The sequence below is a fragment of the Lepidothrix coronata genome, unplaced genomic scaffold (genome assembly GCF_001604755.1).
Source record: "Lepidothrix coronata isolate B3197 unplaced genomic scaffold, Lepidothrix_coronata-1.0 Scaffold157, whole genome shotgun sequence".
Classification (NCBI taxonomy): Eukaryota; Metazoa; Chordata; class Aves; order Passeriformes; family Pipridae; genus Lepidothrix; species Lepidothrix coronata.
This window is the reverse complement of record NW_016690337.1, coordinates 1058963-1084367: the sequence shown is the minus strand read 5'-3', so window position 1 is coordinate 1084367 and position 25405 is coordinate 1058963. Positions and strand designations below refer to the sequence as shown.

Genomic DNA, 25405 nt, shown 5'->3' with positions numbered 1-25405 from the left:
TTATCAATGTTTTGTGCTATGACCGTGTGGTGTCCTTGCTGAAATACAAAGAAATGCCCAAAAGACACAGTAAAATGGCATTTAACAGCCATAGTCTCCTAAATTATGTTACTTGTTCCTTATATATCAAAGCCCAACAATAGAATCAGATGCAAACCTGGTTTCCAAAGGCTGGCTAAAATATGGAATGGCTTGCATTAAGGCAGTAATAAAGCAAGCAGCATAAATCAGTTTAGCAGAAAGCTGGATACATTTTTAAAGGATGAAAAGAAAAGTCACTAGCATTGCAAAAGAGTTGGAAGATGACATATATGGTCAATTGATTTGTTTTTCTAGTTTGTGGACTCTGGATAAGGCCTCCTTCGGGTTCAATGAAATATTGAGAGAAAATGAGAATGAATAAATATAAAGTCCATTATCATTATAGAGCATATGGTGTGTTAAATTATCTATTGTGCCCTCAGAAATAAATATAATCCATAAAATAAGTAATTGTGACATAAAATAAAGGCTAAGTTTTTCACAACATTCTAGCACATGAAAGGTAGTTGTCTCAAGTCCTGAGAATGGGCTCACATTCATTAAACACTCCAAACAGTGCCCCACGCCCTAGACTTGCAAAGAATATGGGGAGCCTTTGCCGATGCCTTTCTCTTTGAATTTCTGAGCCTTTAATTTGAAGACGTAATTCTAGCCCCCATGAAATCAAGATAAACGTGTGTAACGATGTTTCCAGGCCCCATAAAATAACCAAAAGGCTTTTCATATTATCAAAACTATTGTAACCTGATTTAGCACAACTCTCTTTAGAGGGACAGATGAGAATGTCATATTTGATGTGCTGTAACTGTGCTTCCACAGTGAAGCCACTGGCAGGAACCCAGTGATCTTGTTTATACTGAAAGCAACCAGTGGAAACACGGTTCCCAGACTTGAGCATTTTTATTCTATTCAACTTCAAACTAAAGGTCTTGCTTTCAAAATTTCACTCACAGCTTGGTAACATCTGAGTGAAACCCCCTAAGCTGCAAATTAGCTATTTTCTGGAAGCTGATAGCTAATAATAACTCCTTTTGGAAATGTATTGAAAAGTGGGACAGGACAGATTTCCAGAGATCTATACCATTAATAAAGGAAAAGAGAAGAAGCACAATTACTAATATGATTAACCCCCCCCCCAAGTTTAGTAATAGGAACAGGCATCATGCACAAGAGTAGCCTTTTTTAAATCTAACAGAGACAAGAATACAGAGCAAGAAACTGTAGTGCCAGAGAAGGCAGACAGATAGATATAAAGCTCTGGCCCACCCTGAGCACAAACTTTATGAACTCCTCACACCAGGGTAAATCCATAATATCTCCTAGAGGAATCTTTATTTTATGCGTAAAGGATATGCACTTGCTCTCATCATCCTGAATTTGACAAGAACAAGATACCTGTAATCACTTCAGTCCTAAATTCAATGCTTATGTAGGTCACTGGAAGTGGCAAGATCGAGTTCTCTTTATTTATGGACAGATAAATGCATGTCCTGTAGGATGGGAATTTTATTACTGTATAAGCTCTGCATCACAGAATAACTGACAACTTCTATTTGTACACTTGTGAAGCAGAGGAAAAAGAAGGGAGTTCTTGCTAAGCAGGTCAGAGAAGCTTCCTTAATAATTATTTACACAGAAATAAGAAGTGTAAAGTATATTCAGGCTATTTTTTCTACATGTTTGTACATCTCGTACATTGCAATTAAAATTGCCATTTCACCAAACAGCAAGAATTTCACACATTATTTTTAAACTGCGACTTCAAGATTTCACAACATGCACAACCACTCACTTGTTTATGCAGCTGAAAGATTAGAGGTTTTTAACAGTATCACTATGGTTATATTTTAAAGTATGCTTGTATTTAAAATAGTTACATTTTAAATATTGGTAGCAATATTTCCCAGGAGTACTTTATTCAGTAAATCCTGCCCCCATGATAGATTTGCTTGCATATTACTAATTTTTTTTTGGAGTGTCAGTGATACTAGTGGCCTAGATTAACAAGGAACATTAATAGGAGAATAAAATCAAGAAAAATATGGATTATAAGAGTACCTGCAGTGTGACAGTGGGAGTCATATATATACTTGAAGAAACAGCATAACCCTTCAGAAAACTCCACATACAGTATAATTTTTTGTTTAAATCTTCTTAATTGTCCTCTTGTATTACTCTAATCAGCACTGCACTGGTATGCCATGTGACTAGTGGGTTAAAGAAAATACCCTAGTTTGAGGGTAAAAGCTGGAAGAGAAGCTTTTACTTGAGGTCAGGTTGAGAGAAGGAAGCTGCAAATATCGTAAAACTACAACTCCAGCCCAGCATCACCTCCTGTGCACATTTTTACAGACCTGAAATCCATTTAAGAGATAAAGTCAGCCCACGGCAATGTGCAGGTCCTGTATGAAGGTGAAAGCCTGCTCTGTCATCTTGCTGGGCCTAGGAGATGAGCGTTACTTTGTCATCTCCATAAGAAGAAGATGGTGCTTTAAATACAGCTGGAGGGAATGTCAGTAGCTCAGAAGAATCAGCCTTCTTTTGGACAGGCAAAAACACCTGCTGCCAATTTGGAAGAAGGTTCAAAGAACTAGAAAATACAGCCTTGTATTTATAAGTAAATACATCTACCAGAAGATACTTTAAAAATCTCTTTCTCCCTCTGTGCTGGCGTGAAACCACTCCTGTTTTCTCCACTGCTATGCTTGACAACAATATTAATTGCCAAAACACTGTAAAGAATGCACCGAATCAAGTGTTAACGAGATTTCACGGCTGCAGGAGGGAAAATAGTTGGATCACAAGCTCTCCCTTCACTTTGCCTTTTCTTGTTTTCCAGCCTAAACCTCACCAGTGTGGGGTGATCCTGGACTCCTGCCAGGTACAGAAAACTCTCAGCAGAGTGTCAAGAAGCCGCCTGCCTTGCCTCGGCCGGTGCAGCGCACACACACCTGATCCGAAGGCTTGTTTGTGTTGGGCTTTCCTGAAATCCTCTTGGCGGTCTGTAGAGCTTATCCACTCCTGGGTTTGCCGCTGCCACTCTAGAGATGTCCTAGCTTGCCGGTCCAGGGAGCTCTTTGTCTCATCTACGTTCGGTGCATGCTGCCTCTCAAGAGAGCTTCCTTTCCTCTCTGCCGAGCCTCCGCGCTGGCCGGGGACTATGGGCTGCCTTAAACCCTGACCAGGGGGCGGGTCGGGTGGTGGTGGAAGATCTAAAAAACGTGAATAAGATTTAGATGAACTAAATTTTTTTTTTTCATTGAAACAGAAGGTCTATTTGATGCTGAAAAAAGAAAAGTCCCCTGCAACCGGCATGAATCGCTCCATTCGTTGATTTTTAAAAGGAAGGAATTTCATGTTAATCAGAAAAGTGGGTTTGTATTCTGCTAGCTCTTTATCCACATTACTATGCTGCTAGCTCTTTCTAGCTTCCATAAAAATTGACAGGCTCTCATCCCTGACTTACATTTCTAAGCATGGAATTTATTTTCTGTGGGGTTTATTTATTTTCTGTGGGGGTGCTGTTTTTGTTCAGCAACAGGAAGCAACTAAGAAAGGCAATGGAAAACTGACCTGTTGACAATTTCCCTCAACATATTGAGACTTGCTTCATCATCCCCATTTTCAGGCTTAACTTTCAGCTTGATGTCTAAACTCAAAATCTAATATAGAACATCATCAAAATGAATAAAATGCCACAAAAATTGCGAAAAAAAATATTCACAAAACCTACTGTCATTGAAAAACCATCAATATATCTCTGAAAAATGTGTTTAAATGGAACCACCATACAATGTGTAAGCATTTTATTCAAGTAAATGAAGAGCTAAAGTGTTCACAGACAAGGGGATGGCCACTCTTCAGTTTAGTGTCTTGCAAATATGACCAACCAAAATACAATTTAAACTAACACCAAAAGACACTTGACTGGTCTCTAACAATCTTGTTCTTTTCAAATTTATCACTTGGATGACTAAGATACTCTTAGAATTGAAGATTAACCTTCTAATCACATTTGTTGAAGCAAAAGTACATTTTTTATTAGTTCTAGTCCCAAGGTAATTACTGACTCCGAATAATTTTAATTCTGAATCTAAGATTTTCATGTAAACTACACGATAGACTTATAATAGTCCAGAAAAGCCTCAGATTATTCAAGAAAAAGAAAACAAGAAGTAAAAGCCCTTTAGTATCATAATGAAAACTATTCTCTATCAGATATCCATTTTATACGTGGAACATTTTTTGATAATTCTGTTTTGGGGCAACGCATAGCCCAAATAAATCCCATCAACTTCACTAAAACTGTGTTAGTCTACAACAGATTTAGGTCTGTCCTGTTTTCTAGTCTATTGTATCTTACAGTGTTGTGAAGATTTATCAAGAAATTGAACCTGGTTCAGTAACAGGAATGGAGAAGGAAACCTGTTTTGCCTTCAGGGAAGTCTGATGCTTATAACTCTAGTGAAACTGAAATTCATTTTATAAATTGGTCAGGAGGCCTTTGGAGGGAGTTTATTTCAAAGTCTGTAATCTGGCTTTATATAATACTTTATATAATGCTACACAGAATTTTTTTTCATGTCCTTGCTGTTAGAAGTGATACTTATACCTCATATACAAAGCAGATATGCTTCCAAAGTCACTGAGATATCACATTCCAGTCAACATTGTCTCTTACAGATAAATGAGGAAGTACAGGTAATTTGTGTTTACAAGGGAAAGAAGTTGTCCCTGATGATGCTCCTGTACCTTTGCTCAGAGCTGAAGTGCTACACCCCGATTAAGATAACTATGTTCTGGCAAGAGCAGCCTTATAATAACGTGTCAGTGAGCCTGGTGTATGCTTTATGTTCAGCACTAATTTATTTGAGAAATTTTTCGTTATGAATATAGATGTGACCTTTCGTGACAATGACTATACTTGAGTTACTGTAGGTGGAAGCAGGGGGGTATGGGAGCTTGCCAATGTTGAAATTGCTTTATAGTGTTGGCTTCCAAAATGGCATTTCTTATAATTGATTTTATTGGAAGCATAACCAGTTAATGTACAGAACCACAACACTGGCATCTGCTTATGAAATCTGAAATAGAGATTACTGAAGTTGTGATTTATAAGCACTTTGTGGGGATGCATTGAATCCAATAAACAGTCATAACATGACATAGGACTATGCAATTTCCCCAGATAAAATATTTACCGTTCAATATAAACAAAATTTTCAAGTAGTATCATAGAAAAAAAAAGTTCAAATTATTGCAGTATTAAACTTTAAACAGAGTACCCTTCTTCAGAAATTGCCATCTAATAGTTGTTATTAATTAGGTACTTAAAAGGAAAGACGGTTTGTACTTAAACCGTTCTGCATGTTCTAGAGCTAGCTGCAACTCCTGGAATTACTGTAGACTTATGCTGCTGATCTAATGTTAACCTGATTCTTGCTTTTATCCATCCAGAAAATAAGCATAAAGACTGACTTATGCATAGAAGTGAAATAAAACATCATGTTGATAAAGCTCTTTGGCTGTTCTAGACCTATGGATGAGTTGAAGTGAAAAATAGGATTCACATTCTAATGAAGATTCACAGAATTCTGGAAGAATTACAGGTACTGTAGAATTAAAATAAGCTGGCTCCAGCCTGAGTACAGACTTACTGAACTGTGTTACACATCTGAGAAGATCTGTAAGAACAGTTACTAATTGTAGCCAAGCTTCACCTGACTAAACCATTTTCTTTTTCACCTTCTTCCTCAGGCTGACTGTCAGGCTACTTGTCCTTTTTAATAAAAGCTGGAAGAGAGCTTCATTTGGAAATGTGGCTTTTCCTTTGCTCTACAATTCACATCCCACAGTGCAAATCTTCTGCCTTAGGTAAATTCCTAAATATTCTTGCTTGGGCTCTGTTATCTTGCTTGGGGATACAGAAAAATCTTGTGTATCTGGAGTCACGAGTTTCTTTCTCCAGTACCATAGAGAGTAGTCTTCCCTTTCTCTTTCCCTTTCCTTTCCTCTCCAACCCCTAGTAAAGGGATAACAGAATATCAGCAGAATTAGTAGCCTCAGACTCTGGCAGGCAGATTTATTACCACACAGAGGCAATCCAAGTCTTTCCATCATGTCGATTACTTCAGAGTAGTTTTGAATCTAGAAATTTAGGGACTTCAGTGGGATTTTCAGTGAGGATACCCAGAGTGGTAACACTGACTGTCACTCTACTTCCATCTACATCACATTTATCTTTCATGTGCCAGATAAAATACCTAAAAACCCACACTGAGCTAGTAACTTTCTAGGCCAGTGGGATGTCATCCAGACTATCGTTTGAAGCCTTTAATGGCAGGATTATCAAACCTGTGAGGCAATTCATAAGTGCATTTCTGGAGGTGGTGGTGGGGTGATTGTCTTATTGATTTAGTAATGGAGGGATTGTGATTGAGAAGCTGTAGGACATCAGAGTGCCTAATAGGGGGGAAATGGATATTCGTCCTGGGATTACTCCAGCCCTCCGTTAGAAGGCAGGGCATTGGCTAAGTGATTTAGGTACTAGTCAAACTTTGTCACAGCCTCTCATTATTAACTGGAAAAAGCAGCAAGTTACAGAACCTACAAGTATAAGGACAAACCTTTCTACCTGTGCCAGTGATTTCTTTTCCTAGGGATGATAATTACTGTGACATTTAATAAGCCTCTGAACCACTTTCTAACATCAGAAGGTAAGGATCTTCTCTACAGTGATTTACCTTAGGAAAAACTGACTTTTAATACACAGTAGGAAGTCAATGGGAAAACTAAGAGAAGTCTTGTGTTCCAGTTCTCCTTTTTAGCCCCTAAGCATATTTCCCTTCTGCCTCCTCTTTGTTTTTCTGGTTTTTTTTAACATATCATGCTCAGAAAAGGAAGAGCTTTTAAATTTAGTCATGCAGTTACCATGCCACAAACTATTTGACAGATTCCACTGTTTTGCAATTTGTGAGTATATTGTTTCCAGGAAAACAAATTATTCCTTGAGCACTAGAACTAAAAACCTCCTGGTTTTATGGTGGCCTGTGAGCTCAGAATGAAAGTTTTCATCATCTGTTAGATTCATAACATATTCTTCCTCTGCGGATTTGCTGTTGTATCCGTGGTCTTTCAGGACGTGGAATTTTAAAAACAAGTTGTACAGCAAGACAAATATAAAGACTCCATCTAGAGTCAGTCTCTAGAGTATTCTGACCTGCAGCTGAAGAAAATGAAGCAGCAGGCTTTTAGGGGATTTGTGTGGATTGCTGTCAAAAGTAAGCATGCAGTTGAACCCTCATATGCTTACACAGTCTGAGATGTGTGTGCTATGTGTTAAATATTACAGCTTCTTAGGTCTTTTGCACTGTCCCACATGGTTACAGTTAACGCGGTGGAAGTGCTCAGGATGCATATGGGATTGGGCAGAGAAAGGACATAGCTGGAGATTACTTGGTCAATGAAAATTTAAAATGACAGATATCCGGGATGTGATGAGACTTAAACACAGGATACTAGGACTCATCTAACTTGGGAATTTGAAAACAACTGACAAACCAAGTATGTTCTCACATGACAAATCCAAGAGGAAGCAGCTACAAGGGAATGGACTGCAGACATCTGAAAACCAGGAAAAAACATTTAGTGATGCTTCCCACTGAAATCATGACAGCCCGGGGCTGGCCTGGATTAGGGTTTAGAATTGCTAGACCTATCTGAGGTTCTCCTGCTTGCTTTCTCTAGCTGTAGCTTAAGCATAGTGGTATTGTCTCTTTTTGTAAAGTTCATTGCAATATTCCACAGAGAGTATCTAGTTACCACTCTTTTTCTGTATACCAGAGTTTCCTAAATTCAATTGTTTACATACATGCAGGTGGCAGCAGCAACCTTTAGCTTCCTTAATTTCAAATGATCTTTTGCAAATTTAGATATGACTCAGACTTGCCATTACACTTTAGTGACTCATATTCAGTAGGAGTTGAAGTGGAAAAACGGTACCATTTGTGTTTGTTTGTTCCTGTGTTAATACAGAATGGGAAAGGTTTCTCTATTGCTCAAGGACATTATAAATTTTTGGAACATATAGTAAGTACTTCCAGGTTTATAACAGACAAATATTAATCTGTTTACTGCCTGTGTCTGAAATGTTGAGGGAAATAGTATATAATTGGTATTCTGACTCAAATATATGAAAGAAACTCCAGTAAGATTAGTATTGTATAAAGATTAAATAAAAGACAATAGGAGATTCCTCTTTTAAAATAAATCCTAAAATCTGATCTCTTTCACTAATTTAAAACAATGCCGAATTTCACCGTGGAGTCACACTGTGGAGTCACACTTCCATTTGTTCCATGACCTGAACTGGATTCCCATTACTTTTCTAGTACCCACATTATTGTAAAACATTTCCATAGCAATAGTATTCAAAAGAAGAATTAAGGTCCCACCATACTGAGTACACTACAAACTCACACGTATATAGAATTTGGAGCCCAAATTGCTCACAGTTCCAGGTGACAGAATATGCCAAACAGAAGGATTAACACATGGACAGATACTGTATGGTCAGCACCACAAGTGACACTCATGATTTCTAGTTACTGTTCTCACAGAAACATATATTTAATGGATCTGTGTAGCAGAGAGGCCTCTGGAATACATCCAGAAGGGCAGGGTATTAATGTTTAAACCAATTCAGATCCATATGAGCAAAATCTAAGCTACTTTACACTGTTTCCACAAATAATATGGCATTGAGAATTAGCCATAGAGCATGAGATGTAACAATAACCCCTTTTGTGAAGACTTTCCCTTCTGGAATTTATTCTCCTTCTTTTTGTTCTGGCAAACATGGATTCTGCCAGAGGATACTGCAAAATTGAATCTTTATACCTGATAACATGACTGAGAACATAGCTCTGGTGGTTTTGGTGGTCACAGTCTACCTTGCAAGATTTTAATATATTTTATACATGTACCTGGAGTAATAAATAGTGCATTATAAAAAAAAATTCAATCTAAATATACTGTCTATCACATCTATTTATTACATTACCTGTCCAAAGAAGATAAAGGAGTGAGTTGGACTTTATGATCCTTATCGGTTCCTTCCAACTTGAGATATTCTATGATTCTCAAGTAATTTTTACCAGAATAAGAAGGTTTCTTATACTGAAATCTAAGGTAATTTTTAAATTTTATTTTTCCACATTTCCCGTGCACAGGAAGATTTGTCAAGGTGTACTTAAGATTGGGGGATAGACTCACTGGCATCACACTCACTCCCACGGTCCAGACAGTGTTATGAGAGCCTCTGAGGAATGTGGGACAGTCTACCTCTCAGAACTGTCCTGCTCTGAACACTGAAAGAGGGGTCAGCATGAGGGAAGTGATCACATCTCCACCCGCATGGCATTACAGATATCCTTAGTGGTTTCCTTAATGCTGTTTTTCCATCCGCCTCTTTCTCCCCTCTGATCATTTCAACACCTACAGCTGCAAGGCCAGGAAAAGAAGAAATGAGGGGGAGGTGGCCAGCCAGCCACCTTCCTATGCAGTCTTCCTCGAAAAGTAGCAGGCAGCAATTGTGTCTTTTACCAGACTCAAGAGTGGTAGACAAAGATAATGGAAGACAGAGCTGATCTTGGGCAGATCTCAGAAGAGACTGAAATTTCCAGATGGGAAGCAGTGGTCAGAGAGAAGCAGAGATGTAAAAGAGGGAAACAAAGTCACTGAGGTCAGCGGATGTCAGGACTGAAGCAGCACAGACAAGACATGAGGCAGAATCATGGGAAAAGCATGGCACATGTTGTAGCTGTTGAGTGTCTGTCAAAAACAGGACAAAGCAAACAGTGCTGCGGGAGTGGCTCTATGCTTCTTAGGAATTCATGGCACACTGCTACTGGTGGTGGCTACTTTCACTTAATGTAAAATTACTCACAGGCCATTTTTTAATGTCAACTCCTGTGCAACACAGCCATTTTTGGGTAAGATTTATATCGAGATCTGATATCTCCTAAGAGATGCTAACGTGTTCAGAGCCAGAATGAAGAAAGGCTCCTTGAAGACTCACTTTACCAAGCTCCACACTGCCAGCGTTGCAATATTGCTCACGAGGCAACCTGGGGACCCCGCTACACCAAACTAGTAATTCACTACAACCCATATTTCTTAAAAGATTGCTCTGCCTTCTCCCGCTCTGCACAGCTGCTTGTTGCAGGTTATCATCAGGGCCCTCTCCACGACACTTACCGTCTGTGATTCCCTCCCTACGATGAGGCAAAGGGGGCTGGTCCAACCGTCCTCCCTTGTGTTTTTTAGTGGGCCTCGGCCTCTGACCCTGATTGACAGCTGCACTGGTGTTGCTGTCAGTAGAAAAAGGACTGCTCGGCCGAGGTCTCTGAGAGGAAGAATATGCTTTGCCTACAAAAAAAAAAAAAAAAAAAAAAAGAAAGAAAGAGAAACCAGATGAAAAAATGTTATTGCCTTGAAATAGGCTGTTCTATTAATGTCTGTTCCGAAACATTAAATCAGGCCTAATTCTCAGAGGCAAGCGAGTGTCCCCTCGAGGTTCCCACTGATGACAACTGCTTTAAGACACACCACAACAAGCAAAGTGATAAACTGGGCATTCTTTTGTCTTTAACTTTTATAATTAAAATTATTCCATCTGTTGTGATAAAACTACTGTATGCCATCTAACTCCTGCCTGCTCTGTGTGCTGAACAGATGTGTCATAACAACTTCTCAGCCTTGAGCAGGGAAGGAAAACAGTTCTGCAATCATATCAAATTTATCTCCTCCTGCCTTCCACTTTCATGTTTACTGAGCCAGATTCTCATTTTAGAGGCTCCCATATGCACTGTATATCTGGAGTAACTCCAGTGAGATAAACATAACTGATTTTGCAAGCTATGTAGCAGGGTAGGTTTGTATATTTAAGGGCTCTTTTCTCAAGAAATAAAAATGGGGGTATGTTGAAATGCTAAAATTTTCCTGTTCATTTTCAGCACTTTTATATGTTAAAAAAATGTATTCTCATTGAATTTATTCCTCAGATATATATATATAAAAATATAAATATATATATATACACACATACAGACAAACTATTCAAGCTACATGATGTCTCAAAAAATATCTTTGATGCTGTTCTATGGAGCAGATGATTAAAAGCCTCATGCAGGAACCGTAGGAGCAGCGCAGTTCATTTACTACATTCACTTCCTCTTATTCTGATGTTTTTATTCAGTTAACTTAACTAGGCTTAATGTTTAATGCCAACTGATGAAAACTAAAGATCACCATCTTTTACTTCCTTTTGTTCATGTGTAGGTTGTTCTTGCCAAGTATCTTGGGGATGTTAACATTTTAATTTGTTTAAAACTGGCAATTAAAATTCTTACATGTTTTAATCCTATCTGCAGTGGAAAATGTATAAGCCAGTCAGACTTTCTGCTCTTTAAATGCTGGTGTAGGCCCAAATGGTGTTAAGAGTTGATGGAAAGTGGCAAAATGGCTGTTGGTATTTTTCTGGTCAACTGAGCTCAAGCTAGTAAGGAGGTTTTTTTATCCTCTGGTTAACTTAGACCTGGGTCTACCCTGCTGTAAATCCTTTCAACAGATGCTCTTACTTCCAACATGCTGTCACATACGACCTGATCTAGATAAGCTTAATCAGGAATAATATGCAGCTCAGCATACTGTTTGAAATATTTCCAGTGCAAAGAGGGCAAAGTGAAAAAGTAGCTGTAATCTCTCTAACATGGTGTTTCACATTAATACATACATGTTAGAATAATATGTCACTCTTTGACTTCAGAGATTTCCTGACTCTCTCAGCCTTGCCTTCTGACTGATGTGCACCCTGAGGGGGACACTGCTCCCAGGCAGGCTTGTCTCCCAGCTGTGGCTCTGCCAGCTGTTGGAGGTTACCACATTTGAACCCCTCAAGTGGACATTCCCTAACCCTTCTCTACCAAAAAAAAAGCCCAGTTGAACTTAAATGGTCTGAAATCAATGCCTTTGCTAACCTGGCTCATTTTGACTGAAGTGGGTTACAGAACGCCCACCCGAGCAGCTAATTCTGGAGCTGGGAAAAAAGCAGTAACAAACGTTTGGGGGGGTCTGGAAACATTAACCTCTATAGCTGGCACAGCTGCAGCCAGACAAAGACAAGTGATCAAGCCCTTTTTTTCATGGATAAGGATAAAACAGCAGATGAACACAGACACAATATTAAAATTTCATTTAAAAATAAAAAAAAAATCAGTAAAGCAAAGAAATTGAGACGTGAGCCTGAAATTCCATCTCAGCTCACAGCACACTGCACAGATGTTTTGTAAAAATAAACTCACATGCAAGTGCAACTAGTGAGTGTAGGATGCAGATTTTTCACACTTATTCTTTTGACTGAAGAAATGTGATTTTTCATTCAGAACGTTGGTTTTAAAAAGAAATAGATGTCAAACCTTCTCTTTTATCCCTTCATGAAAAAGAGGCAAAATAAATAGCACTGACCTAAATCAGACATGGGGCAAACACAAATGATGTGCAGACTCCCAAAACACATTTTTCAATGCACTTAATAACTGATTACAGCATCTTGTATTTGCATGCAGCCCTTCCAGTAAGAACTGTTGAGCAGTGTCAGACTTTGTAGCAGATTTAGTGTGTGTAAGTGGAGACAAGGATGAATCCACTAATTCTTGATTCAATTTCCCAAGGATGTTAAAAAGGAAATCTGTCTGAACTTCATGGCAAATCACATGATGGCTTCTGGAAACTGGAATCAAAGTGCCTGGCAGGAGAGACACATTGCATCTGGATTTACCAGCGCCTCTTATGCTTGGCAATCAAACATTCCCACGTGAGGCCATCAAGTTGGACATCTCCTTTAGTATCTACCGGTGAGAACATTTCACAGCTGTTCTACATGGGTGAAAATAACTGTCCAGACTGCAAAGGAGTAAAGAGTCAGGACCTTCAGACTCCCTCCAGAGCAATGAACAGAAATAACACTGCTGCTTCTCCACTGCTAGACACCACTTTGCACTGTGGGGGCTGCTGGGCCGTACCAGGCACGTCTGACTGATCCCCACTACCCCGGGAGGCATCATCTCCTAATGAAACTGCAGTGAGCACCGGGGAGCTATTTCCATTTGCTGAGGTTTCTGTGAGGAAAAAGAGAGGAGGGCTGTTTGTTTACATGTGGGTTTTATTTTATTTCCATTTTGCCTGCTGGATCATTAAGAGAGTAAGAGGGTAATAATCATAAAGTCTCTACCACAACTGCTAGATACTTTTTTTGTACCCTACACTCTAACAGTCTGTCTGAGGAATTACACACGTGCACTCGGTTTAAGTGCATTCGTGACCTAATTAAGCTGGAAAAATACAACTGACAAGAGGGCTTTCAGCCTTTCATTGTATTTTTCATTCACATTGCTACAATAAGAAATCATATTTATTTTTAAATCTCTATGTGTCTGTGTGCCTATTTACTTCTCTTATGCATGTGTTTGTGGTGGGAGCCGCACTTCTCAGAGGCCTGATAGAAGTGACATTAAATTTGGGTGAATCGTTGCATTAACTTTTACTGACACCAAGAACACCACAAAAAAAAAGAAAAAGTTTGGGAAGGATTTGCTCCTTTCTTTTAAGACTTAGAAGACTCTTCAAGCCCAATAGTGTATTTTAAATTATAGTTTGGCCATATGTGCCCATAGCAGATGAGTGAAGGTCTACATCGGTTCTTGCTTTGTCTTGCTTTGTTTTTTATCAAAGGATGAGGCAGATTCACTCAGTCAGTTTTCCACAGTGTAAGAAGCTACTGAGGGGTTCAACTACAGTGAAATAACTACCTTTTAAGGATGACTGTGTATGACCAAAGTCAGTGGCAAAAGTCCCAGTGGTTTGGGAAAAGCCGTATGCGTTCACCTTCTAGTTTGTTGGAGACACAGGACTTTGCCATCAACTCTTTTCGTTATTCCTAATGTCCTTAAAAGGTGGTATTTGACATGAAGTCATTGCATGCAGAAAGAGTGACATTTTTCAGGCCTAACATGTGAGACATTTCTCACAAGTGCACACATATTACTGGAGGAGAGACTTCACACCAGACTAATAGTGAAAAAATTTAAATGATAGGAACATTATGGGACCTGTGGGCAGGAATTGGCTGAGGAAGCATAACAAAAATATGATCCAAGCTCATACTTTGCTATTAGATTTGTGGATTCAAATAATTAGTAATTTTTGCTTTTTTTATAAGACTAAGAAAATGCAATACATTCTTTTTTTTTTTCCCCAGAATATTTAAAGATCGTTTTTCCTTATCTTTTTTTTAAAATAGAAATAAGACATATGAAGCTTTAAAAATATGAACTAAATTATATTTAGTTTTCATTAATTCATTTTAGAAGTTTGGCTGTTTTCAAAAGCAATAGTCACTTTACCTTTTTTACATTTTACTTGGCAGACTCAGTTGGCATAACTAAAATTAAATGTTATCAAAATATATTAACTTATTGAATCAAGTATTTTTAAATCACCTATTAATAAAAGTTTTAAACAGTTTGCATTGTTAACAATAAAAGCACACCAATTCACCCCATGCTTAGAAAAACTTCACAGAAAAATACACTTTTCAGAGAAGAAATGCAACAGAAGAGCAGGGATGGAGATAATAGTTTAAATATGATCTTCATCACTGGAAATGTGAATGATTGTGAGGAGATTTTTCAGAAAATAAGATCATCAAAACTGCAAGGCAGAATTAGTGATTTCTTCACTGAAATATTAAATGGAGCATTTGTCAGTAAATACACAGCGGAGTCAGTACAGAGGGAAACTGCGGCAGATCGAAGGTGCAGATTAAAAGCTTGTGCTATTCACTACTTCAAAAGACCAGAAATGAAACACAATGCAAAGTTTCATTGAAAATATACCGATAAAAATATCTCCATCCACTTTATTCCATGCACGTTAGACAAGTGTGAGACGCGGGTTCGCTGAGAGAAGAGAAGAATAGGCAGAGACACCCTTCATGCAGAGAGCATCAACTTTGAGTCTACAAACCTGTTCTTGTCAGGCTGGTTCCATCCAGCCTAAAACCAGCTTTATCTGCTGCTGCAACCAGTGCTTGTGCAAAACTGCCGCTGGTAAAGATCGAGTCATCTGAGGAGCTACCTACACTAGATCTATGACTAGAAAAGTTACGGTCCTCATCAGACGCAGAACCCCATCCATTTACCATTGAACCTAAAAACAAATGTAGGGGTCTAGTGAGTTGTGCACATTTGATACCTTTTGATCATCTAAAGCTTAAAGACCCAATTAATATGTCCTTTCTCAACAGGAAACCCAAAATTCATTTGACAGAGCTTGGTACAAAAGAGCAATATTCAGCTAAAGCTTAAAGACCCACTTAGTATGTCCTTTCCCAACATGAAACCCACAGTTTATCTGATGGAGTTTGGTATAATAAAGCACTATCAAAGCTAAGAGGGGTCTCATTCACAGATTGCTCCATGCAGCTTTGATCCTGTAAACCAAATTATACATATTCTCTACAAATGTGAAAGCTCCATAATAAATTCTTTTGAAAGTTAATAGATCTTTCTTGGAATCAAAATGAATGTAATTGGTTTTTGTTGTTGTTGTTGTTGTTTTACTTATTACAAACCAGTATCTAGTTTGATATTTGCAAAACCAAGTTTTAATTTTGGACAGCACATGTGTAAGTCTTGATAGATATGGCTAAAGTCAGACCTAGGCTTCAAGAGCTATCCTGAACAAGACTGGCTTTGTGTCATTTTGTCAATCAAAATTTTAAAATAAATGAGCAGTTTCAATGGCCTGAAGAAAACTGTTCTAAAGCAGTTCATTCTAGCGGACTAAAGTAACTTTTTTAAAAGCTTAGAAATAATTAAGGATCAGGAGCAGAGCAAATATATGCTCAAATTTAATACTGAGTCAGTCACCAAGCCAGTGTTGGCCCCATGGAACCTTCTAACCTTCTAACCGTCACTGCAGGAGACGAAAGTGATAACAACATCATAAAAATGCAGTCAGAAAACCAGACACCTGAAAAAGCATATGAAAGAAATATGGAAATCTTGACATAACTAGAATGTTAACAGCAAAACAGTGAAGGAAGGATTAATCTTATTTGCTCTTCATTCATATTTTCCAGGAACGGAGCAGCCATGCTAATGAGTTACCAAGTCCAGCTGAAGTGCAGAGCTACCAGAACACTTTTGGGACCTGAGCTGCTGCAGGGCATTGGGTGGTCCTGTGTAGACACAGCATATTGTTCTGACATAGTACGGGCACCTATCTTGAAATACCTGAAATCTGCTTTTTAACAACAGTCACATGTATATGTTGAAAAAAAAAAAAAAGCCTCCAAAAAAGTCCAGAGAACCCATGAGAATCTGCAGAGAACTGGTTATCAAAGACACGAAGACACGTGGAGAGGGATAAATCATGGCCCTGATTTAAGTACTCAGTCAGCACAGTTGAACTTTGCAAATGTACATAAGATGTGTAGCAGAACAGTAGCCTTTTTCCAATCCATGTGCAAGAAAGTATTATGGTATTTAAAACTGCTAAGTAGTAAATCAATAACGACCTGCTTGTTAGCATCAAACTGATAGGCTAATTAACTAATGGTGGTGTCAAATATGAAAAACATCCAGCAAAACCGAGTCATGAGTACAATACATGAATACTGGAATTCAGCACCATGCTGCACCACAAAGCCCAAGAACAATGGGTTATTTTGTGATGCTGCAGTGACCGAAGCTTTTAATGTCAGTGAAGTGGCAGGCTATAATAACAAAAGCCCATGCACTCCTAAGATACAAGAAAAGAAACAGAAGAGGTCTGTGGAGGTCTGACAGGCAGAAAGTGTTTTAAGTGCAACAGAGAGTGACAGAGTTTGATTCTGCTTGCCAAGAGCACACATAAAATTGTTATTTTCCAAACAGACTCGACCTGATGCAGACAGATGTAAGGGAGCCCAGATAGCAGCAAGGGAAGGCTAAAACTGAATTTCCTCTGAGAAGACAGTTTGTGAACTAACAATCAAAGTGCGGTAGGATATCATAGAGAATGGGGAGTAAAGAGGCTTAGCAACAGTTACTGATGATGTATGAAAAGAGATACTACAGATAAAACACTTCATGAAGATGTAAGAAAATGAAATGCTATAGCTGAGGACATTTTCAATCGCTTATCGACATGTTCTGCAAAATATGTAAGCACAAGCTGAAACATGAAAAATATAACTAGAGCTGCACATGTCAAAGGACGATACTTGGATGCTAAAAATTTAACATGTAGCCCACTAGTTTCAGAACCCAAGGGTTTTGTGTGATATGTTCTACTCTCTATGTAGAGACATAAAAAACCATATACTCTACAGAATAGTTATTCTTTTTGGTATCATAGTCCATAAAACTGGATATTTTAAAAGAACTTTTAATTTCTACTTGCTCACGTTGCTCTGTCCATTTGCTAACCCCTCAGCTGTTACACAACATACACTACACATTGCAATTGGGATGGGACACTTGCAGGGTATGTCTAGTAGCTATTTTTCATCTGCTCTTTGAAGGACTGGATTGTCATTCAATCCAAAAAAAATAGGCAACGTTTTCAGTATGAAATATATTAAAAATCTGCAAAGCCCATAATGCTCTCTCCTAATGTGTGTGAATACAGCTATTGTTCTACACACTCATAGATATGCCACTTTTTCTAAAAATACCTAAATTTTAATTGCTGTTATTAGACTATAGGATCAGACTATAGTATCAGTATAGTTATCAGACTACAGTTTTGTAGGCTAACCCTATAAAAAAGTCCTGTTCCTCAACTCCTTCACATTCCCATGGACAGCAAGTATTATCAAGGCTGGGAATAGTGTGCTCTGCCCAGAGATCACTCCCCCTTGCCCTCTTCTCCAGCAGCTGTGCTAGGAGGGACCTGTCAGGCTGGAAGTCAGTTCTCGCAGGGATGTGAGTTTTACTGGGACATCATGACCTCACCTGGAGTTCTGCATCCAGTTCTGGCATCCCCAGCACAAGACAGATATGAAATCTGTGAGAGTGTGTCCAGAGAAGAGCCACCAAAATGATTGGAGTGCTGGGAAACCGCTCCTGTGAAGGCAGGCTGAGAGAGGTGGGGTTGTTCAGCCTGGAGAAGACAAGGCTCTGGGGAGATCTCACTGCAGCCTTTCAATATATAAAGGGGGTTTATAGAAAAGACAGAGAGAGACTTTCTGATAAGGCCTATAGTGGCAGGACAAGAGGCAACGTTTTTAAACTGAGAGTAGATTTATATTGGATATTGAGAAAAAATTCTTCACTATGAGGGTGGTGAGGCACTGGAACAGGATGCCCAAAGAAGCTGTGGATGCCCCATTACTGGAGTGTTCAAGACCAGGTTGGATGCGACCTGGTCCAGAGGAAGGTGTCCCTGTCCATGGCAGAGGGGTTGGAACAAGATGACTTTTAAAGGTCCTTTCCAACCCAAACCATTTCTGTGATTCTATATGAAACTTCTGGCTGCTGGAAGCAGAGGCAAAACTTTTTATAACTGCTGAAGTCAGCAAGATACCCCGAGACACACACAGCACCCACAGCTGTGTGTGACCAGGGAGCTGAAGGCGAAATCTCTACATTACTTCTGCTGATTCCAGAGCTATTTGGTTTCCCTGCATAAACAATTTCTTTTCCACACCAAAACTCGCAGCAGTGAAACCCTTTTTGCTTTGACCTGTAGAGGTGTGGACATTGCCCAGAAGGCATGGGAGTGCTGGAGCCCAGCCTGAGCACCTCAGGCCACCACACAGCTGTGTTAACACAGCACACACGGTGACTACTCGTTTAAAGGCATCCACTGGCCTCTTGTTTTCCAAATCAGATGCACATTTGTTTTTCTCTGAATAAAGGCAAAATAAGAGATGCTGACGTTCCTTTCAGATCAACTGTGCATTTTGAAATGGGATGAAACAGGCTTTTAGTGTCTCCTTTACATGCAGCTCACTATGTGTTTTCCAAGAGCACATTTGAGTTTTTACGCTTTCTGGCAACTGTAAATTTTACTCTTGCTGACAGCAGCAGTAAATGCTTTATGCAGAACAAAATCAGCCCTGTGAAAAGTTGAACTCTGTTTTCTTGCTCCATAAAATATCTCTTGGTGCTAATGCAAACAGAAAGCTTCTTTGCTCTCAGGGAAAGGTGAGGGGAATAGAGGTGCTAGCTTCTAGTAGACTGCATTGCTACCCCTTTTAGTGGCATTTTGCTGGCAATAAAAATGCTATTTTTCTTTGTAAAGTGTGCTGTTGCTTTACTGAAAAATAAAAATATCTAATGCACTGGTGAAACAGAAGCTGCTCACAACAAAGCTAACACTTCTGAAAATTCCATTAGATACTTTTCTGTACGTATCAAACTCTATGTGCTTGCTTAAACTGAAGAGATGATGTCACTGGTACTTTCATGTGTGTGCATATGTGCTTTCCTACACAAGACCATCCAGCACAGAGTAATGTTGGGGCCCTGCTCCCCTGCAGGTTTTTTTTTTTTCTTGATGGAACAGAGATGGACTCCTTAAGTTTGTGAAGAATGGGTGATACCCCTGGAGACTGATGCTACTTCAGCTGAAATCAGTTACAGATTTCTTTTAGCCTTTGTACAAGAGAAAGACATTATCCTCTCTTAGATGTGTCTGACCACTGCCATGATTATAAAGAAGAAATGCCCACTGATTTTGGTGAAAGTGATGGAACAGAAGGGGAAACAGTCATTGTACCACCAAAATAAGAATCAAAAATAGAAGGGTCTAAATGCAGAATATAATTATGACCACACTTCAAAAACTAGACTTTTTCTCATACTTTACATCATACTTCACCATAAATGCCTGAATATTTAAATGTATATGCCTGGAATAAACCCCTAAGTTTTAAATTTTTTATTTTGAGGCAGGAAACACTAAACAAAAGGAGGTAAAAATCATGCATACGTATTTGGCACTTCACAGGTTCAACCATACTTAATGCCCTTCATAAACATCTAATGAAAAATGAATTTATGTCACTTAGCCAAATTTATTTCTGTTTGCATTCCATCTTTTGAGATTTTTTTGGTTTCCATATTGCTGAAAGGCACAAAAAAATTCTCAAATTTATTCAAGCTGTTAGAAAAGAAATGCACACAGAACATTAAGTAGTTGCTCAAATGTTGCTGAGCAGTAAAATACTATGATAAAGTGGCATCTTGCTGTGTCTCTATTACTTCTTCAGCACTAAAATTAATTTATGATCAGTCATCAATTCATTTACATGTCATTTTATGCTAAATCTATCGTTGCTGATGAATGCATATCCCTAGATCCATTAAGCTAGAGTAAAGTCTGTGCTTTATAATATGACCCTGCTAATTGTTGCATTACCATTTTTATGAGATACAAAAAGTAGCAGTTTCCTATTTTCTGAGCACGTATTTAATCCATGAAACACATTCTACCTATTAAATGCAATCTGTCTTAACTGCTTATAAAATAGAATTTTTTGCAATAGGTATCCCTAAGCAAATCAATATAAATATTGAGCTCTGCCATGGTAAAATATGGCTCATGAAAATGATATTGTGCAATTTTCAAGAATTATTCCATTTGTTCTCAGACACAATGAATGAAAAACTTTTTCCACGCAGACAGTGATCAGTGATTCTTTTAACCAAGACCTAAATATGTCAAATAAGGGATATTCTTCCTTGCTGAGCCATACAGCCTACAGAGATTTTTATAATTTCAGATCTATACAATTCTATTGGAAAAAAAAAAATTATCTATTTGCTGTAGCACTGTTTACAGGAATATCTCTCTGTTTATGTCACTTTGCACCAGTTAGGTAAAAGAGGGCTTGTTCTAATTTCCATGCTGGTTGATGGGTGTATCTCTCCCCTCAGTTAAAATGCACCAGGACTGAAGATACAACAGCTTGCACTACCAGCTTCACTGGTGGTGCTGCGGGAGGAGAAAATAAGGAGAGGGGAAAGAAAACCCCCAAACCATAATACTTAAATCTGAAAAAACTAGCCTTGTTCTTAGTGATTTCAGTGAGAGGCAAATTAATTTCTTATATGGTCATCACATGCAATTAATTAAATCTAATAAAGCAGAATAATATAACAGACTCTTTGTGATCATTCATGCCATAACTCTGCACAGCAATTCATTATTAAGGCAAACATTAAACATAAGCAAAAGAAAATACATATTTCATTGTGTCTCCGAAAGCAAAAAATAACCCTAAATAATCGTGAATTAACAGTCAAGTGAGCAAAAGTTTTACCACTGCTTTCCAGTTCTTTCTTTTTCTTTCTTTCTTTTTTTTTTTCTTTTAAAAGCAGAATCAGTGACTAAGCATCCTAACAAACTGGAAATGGAGAAAAACTTCGGCTTTAATTTCATATTCCATCCCACAAACATTAAAATCCAAACCTCCCTCCCCGAGTTCTCTTTGCCATATCTGGAGAATGTTAAGATACAGTCACTGTGCACTCCTCCTTTCTTTGCACTTTATTATACACGTCAACATTATGTCTCTGCCACCTGCGAAGAGAAAAGCTTAATAGCGCAGATTAAATCCTTGTCTGAATCTTCAGCTAGCTGTAACTAAAACTCGAGGGCCTGGAAGACAACTTGACTTTTAAACAGTTTAAAGCAGCAACACTCTGGTGTCAGAGGAATTTAGTAGTTTGCGCTTTGGCTCACGCAGTGCCGGGGTTTCCCCTCAGAGAATCCCACATTTTGGCACTCAGCGAAATCCTGGGTCTCAGCTCAGCCAGGAAGAACAAAGCACCATTTCAATCCAAGAGCATGCTAACAGTACAGGGTGAGGAAACTTGCCCTGCTCCCTGCACAGCAACTCTGTTTGAGGGAAATCTGGACCAAGGGATGTCAGTATAGATTTCTCACAAACACCGAACTCACAAGGCACTTCAAAATGAACAGAAATATTGCTTCATCTGGGTCAGATATTCTCATTTGTCTCCATTTTCAAATACAATGTTTAAAGAAGTGAAAACATGGTCTAAAAATTCCTAGGAAAATGCTGGTTTAAGTCACCAAAGGCTCTGTGAAAAGAAGTAGCTTATATATTCTCAGTGCGATAAAACAATTTAGTTGTTCTACAGTATTTTAAAAGCAATCAAATTGAAGAATGAGAAGCAGCTTGGAAACAATGAAAGCAATTTGCTATACCCTCATTAACAAGAGTAAATGCAGCCTGGAAGAGTTAACAGAAACAGATAAACAAAAATTAAGATTCTCTTTTGGAAAAAAAAAAAATCCCAAGAATAATAAGCAGCTTCCTTCCACCCCTAAAAAAACCCCAAGCCCAAAACAAACCGTCCTAAAATCAATGTTTTGCCCATGTAGTGAATGAGGAAAACAGAAGCAGTTTTGTTATTTGTATATTTTGCCATTTTACAGATCATTTAGACTAACACTCTGAGTGTATCTTTTGTAAGGCTGTAGTTCTCTAATTGTTTTAAGTCAATTTGAGCATTGGCTATAGGTAAAGGGGTAATCTATCATCCTCTTTCCCTTCCAGCTGCACATTCCCTTCCTGCAGTGCCAGCACACACCTTGCCATGCAGTGAACCATATCAAGGAACAGATCCACCTAGTAATTAAACAACCAAAAGAAAAAGCAAAAGGAAACCTTTAATTTTCACCTGGATGAGGCCACATCAAGATAGTGGTGGTGATGAGTGGGAGTGCATTAAATCACCTTAAGTACACTCCCAGTCTACATAATCAGGTTCTGCCCAATTTCTTCTAAAATAACACAGCAGGAAGTTTTTAACATTCCAATTACACTTTTAACACTCCAATAATACAACAAGATTTATAAATATAAGAAACTTGAATGTTATTCATAAAAGGTTAAATTGTAATAAACACAAAAGTCTACAACTTGGAACAGGAACACAGCTATTCCTTATTTGCTCTAGGTATGGTGGTCCAAAATATCAGGTGAAAATGCAAATGTGAAATAATTTTCTCATTTACAGATACATAAACATTGGCATATTAATATATACCAAATGAAAAAGATATACAAATCCAATTTTTTTTATTTATTGCTGTATTACCACTGCAAAACTCCTACTGCATTCCTAATGGAAAGACTTCTAAGCCATTAGTGAAATATGCAAAAATATGCAGAATTATAGCCCGAAGGAGATTATGCTGGAAATTCAAGCAAAGTGACTTAACATACTCATGCACTAATAAGTTAACCTTCTCAATTCAGGGATTTAAACTTTAACTCTATGGCCTTCAGTTGAATCTGGGTTTCAAATCACAGCAGCAGAGATACAGTTCTTAAATCTTAATTAGATTGGTAAGCAGTCTGGCCCAAGGGTGAAGGAAAACCTGGAAAGTGCGATTAAACTACACACTATTTCATTCAACAAGGGAAAAGGAAGAAAATTTATAGGTATTGATGCTCCATCACTGTCATATTTGCCCAGTGTTTTCAGAATAGCAATCTTTGGAATTTCAAAGGTCCAGAACAATGAGATGGAATTCAGTGGCACTATGGTAGTAAGTTGTACTGAACAAGTCTCCCTTAAGGTACAACTAACAATCAGTATTTGCCTGCTGAGATCAAAGACTGAAGCAGCACCCACTAGCTTTCATGAGCTGTGGACACTGGGACATTTGGGACATTTGGGTCTTTAGTACCCCTGCACCTTATGGACACATTATATCATATAGAGGCCCAAGTTCAACATGAAGGGAAATACACGGATGCTTAAGAAAAGGACATTATGTATTTTAAAACCAAATGTCTTTCACTGCCTACATTTCTCCAACAGCCATTTTATTCATTCAGATCCTGTGCATTAGTTTAGCAGGGCTTTCTGGATCCCCTTTGATGATGATGGAGCTTTCCAAGGCATGCAAAGGGCAAGAAGCAGTGAGGGAAGGAGGGTCAGAATAATTAAATAGCTTTACTGAAAGGGAACAATTACTAAATTCAGCAATACAAAGTAGGTTTAAAATACACATTTTCCTACATAAATGTTACATTTAGTCTAGAAATAAACGTTGTGGTGATCTAACTACACTTACTCTGAAGTCTTTAACTTCCTTATGTTCATCTAGGAAAGCATTTTCCCAGCAAAATATCTGAAAGTGCTTTAAGATAACATTTTTATGCTGCTTCTGATTTATGAAATATATATTCCTAAGCTGAGGTCTCCCCCCTCCTTTTTATGTAACTGCCTTGCTTCTCTAGTAGAATGAACTTTTCATGAAAGCTAGGATATAATTGAGTTTTCTTTCAAGTCTTTAAAGCTTTTTAAAATTCATGAATTTTCTTATCATTTTGCAGCAAAGCAAAGTATTCCCAAATCCTTCTTTAACTTTAGTGTTTAGTATTAACACATTTTAAACGTTACAGAAATAGAGTGGAATCAATTTTCACTTAGAAAGTATTGGACCGATGATGTATTTTGCTGTTAGGAACAAGCTGGTGTCACTGTTAACTGTGTTTGGTTACCTGTCACAGAGCTGTCTAGATTGTCCATACTGGAGCCTGGAGTATGTTCTAGACCTCTTAGTGGCCTACTGATTTCTACAGTTTCTTCTTCAATATCATCTTCATCATCATCCTCATCTGGAACATCTGTTTCCAAATCTGAAATAAGGTTTCCAGATACATATCCTAGGGGCGGAACGGGAGCCTGAGGAGGTTGTGTATTGCTTTGGATGTGCCTGCACAAACAAAAAGGAAAAGTTATCAGAATGGATGAGACTTTGTACCCCACGGTCAACAAAATACACGCTTTTCAGCAGATCCTGAAGTGGATTTGCAAAATGTGATTGTTAGGTTAAACTCAAGAAAAGACAGTTCAGTTATTCACCATAGCTTCTAATACCAGAGTACCTGCACACTTTCCAGTCTTAAATATACTTCTCCTCCTCTAGGATGGGGAAGGTCAAGACTGTCCTTTTACAGATGAAGAGCGATATACACAGAGGCTGCATAAATCAGGTAGGAAACCCACAGAAAGGCACAATTCTGAATCCCAGCCTAGCATTTAAGTGTCTCACCCAATATTCCACCTTGCAAATCACACATTGAACCAAACCTAAATTTCACTCCTTTCGCTCAAACAGACACAGTGCCCTGAAGCAGAAGTCACCCTAAGGAGGAGGAAATGGCCAGCAGGACAGGAGAAATTTTCAAGCCCAGTGAACACATTATCAGTGAGGCCTTTTCATTTTGCTTTATTCCAAGTAGTTTAATTGATTTAATTGCAGCAGT

At 38.4% G+C, this 25405-nt stretch overlaps 1 protein-coding gene across 12 annotated transcripts in view; it reads right to left on the bottom strand.

Moving 5' to 3' along the window:
• Nucleotides 1-25405, bottom strand: part of ROBO2 (roundabout guidance receptor 2) — an 891080-nt gene that overhangs the window by 9186 nt on the left and 856489 nt on the right. For 8 of the 12 annotated variants that reach the window (XM_017829032.1, XM_017829038.1, XM_017829039.1 and 5 more), the window contains 3 exons: nt 24638-24852; nt 10300-10470; nt 2994-3254 (listed from right to left, as the gene is read on the bottom strand). In XM_017829032.1, the coding sequence (XP_017684521.1) occupies nt 2994-3254; nt 10300-10470; nt 24638-24852 (647 nt within the window). The remainder of the gene's footprint in view (nt 1-2993; nt 3255-10299; nt 10471-24637; nt 24853-25405) is intronic. The other 4 variants (XM_017829041.1, XM_017829042.1, XM_017829043.1 and 1 more) reach the window with 1 other exon arrangement.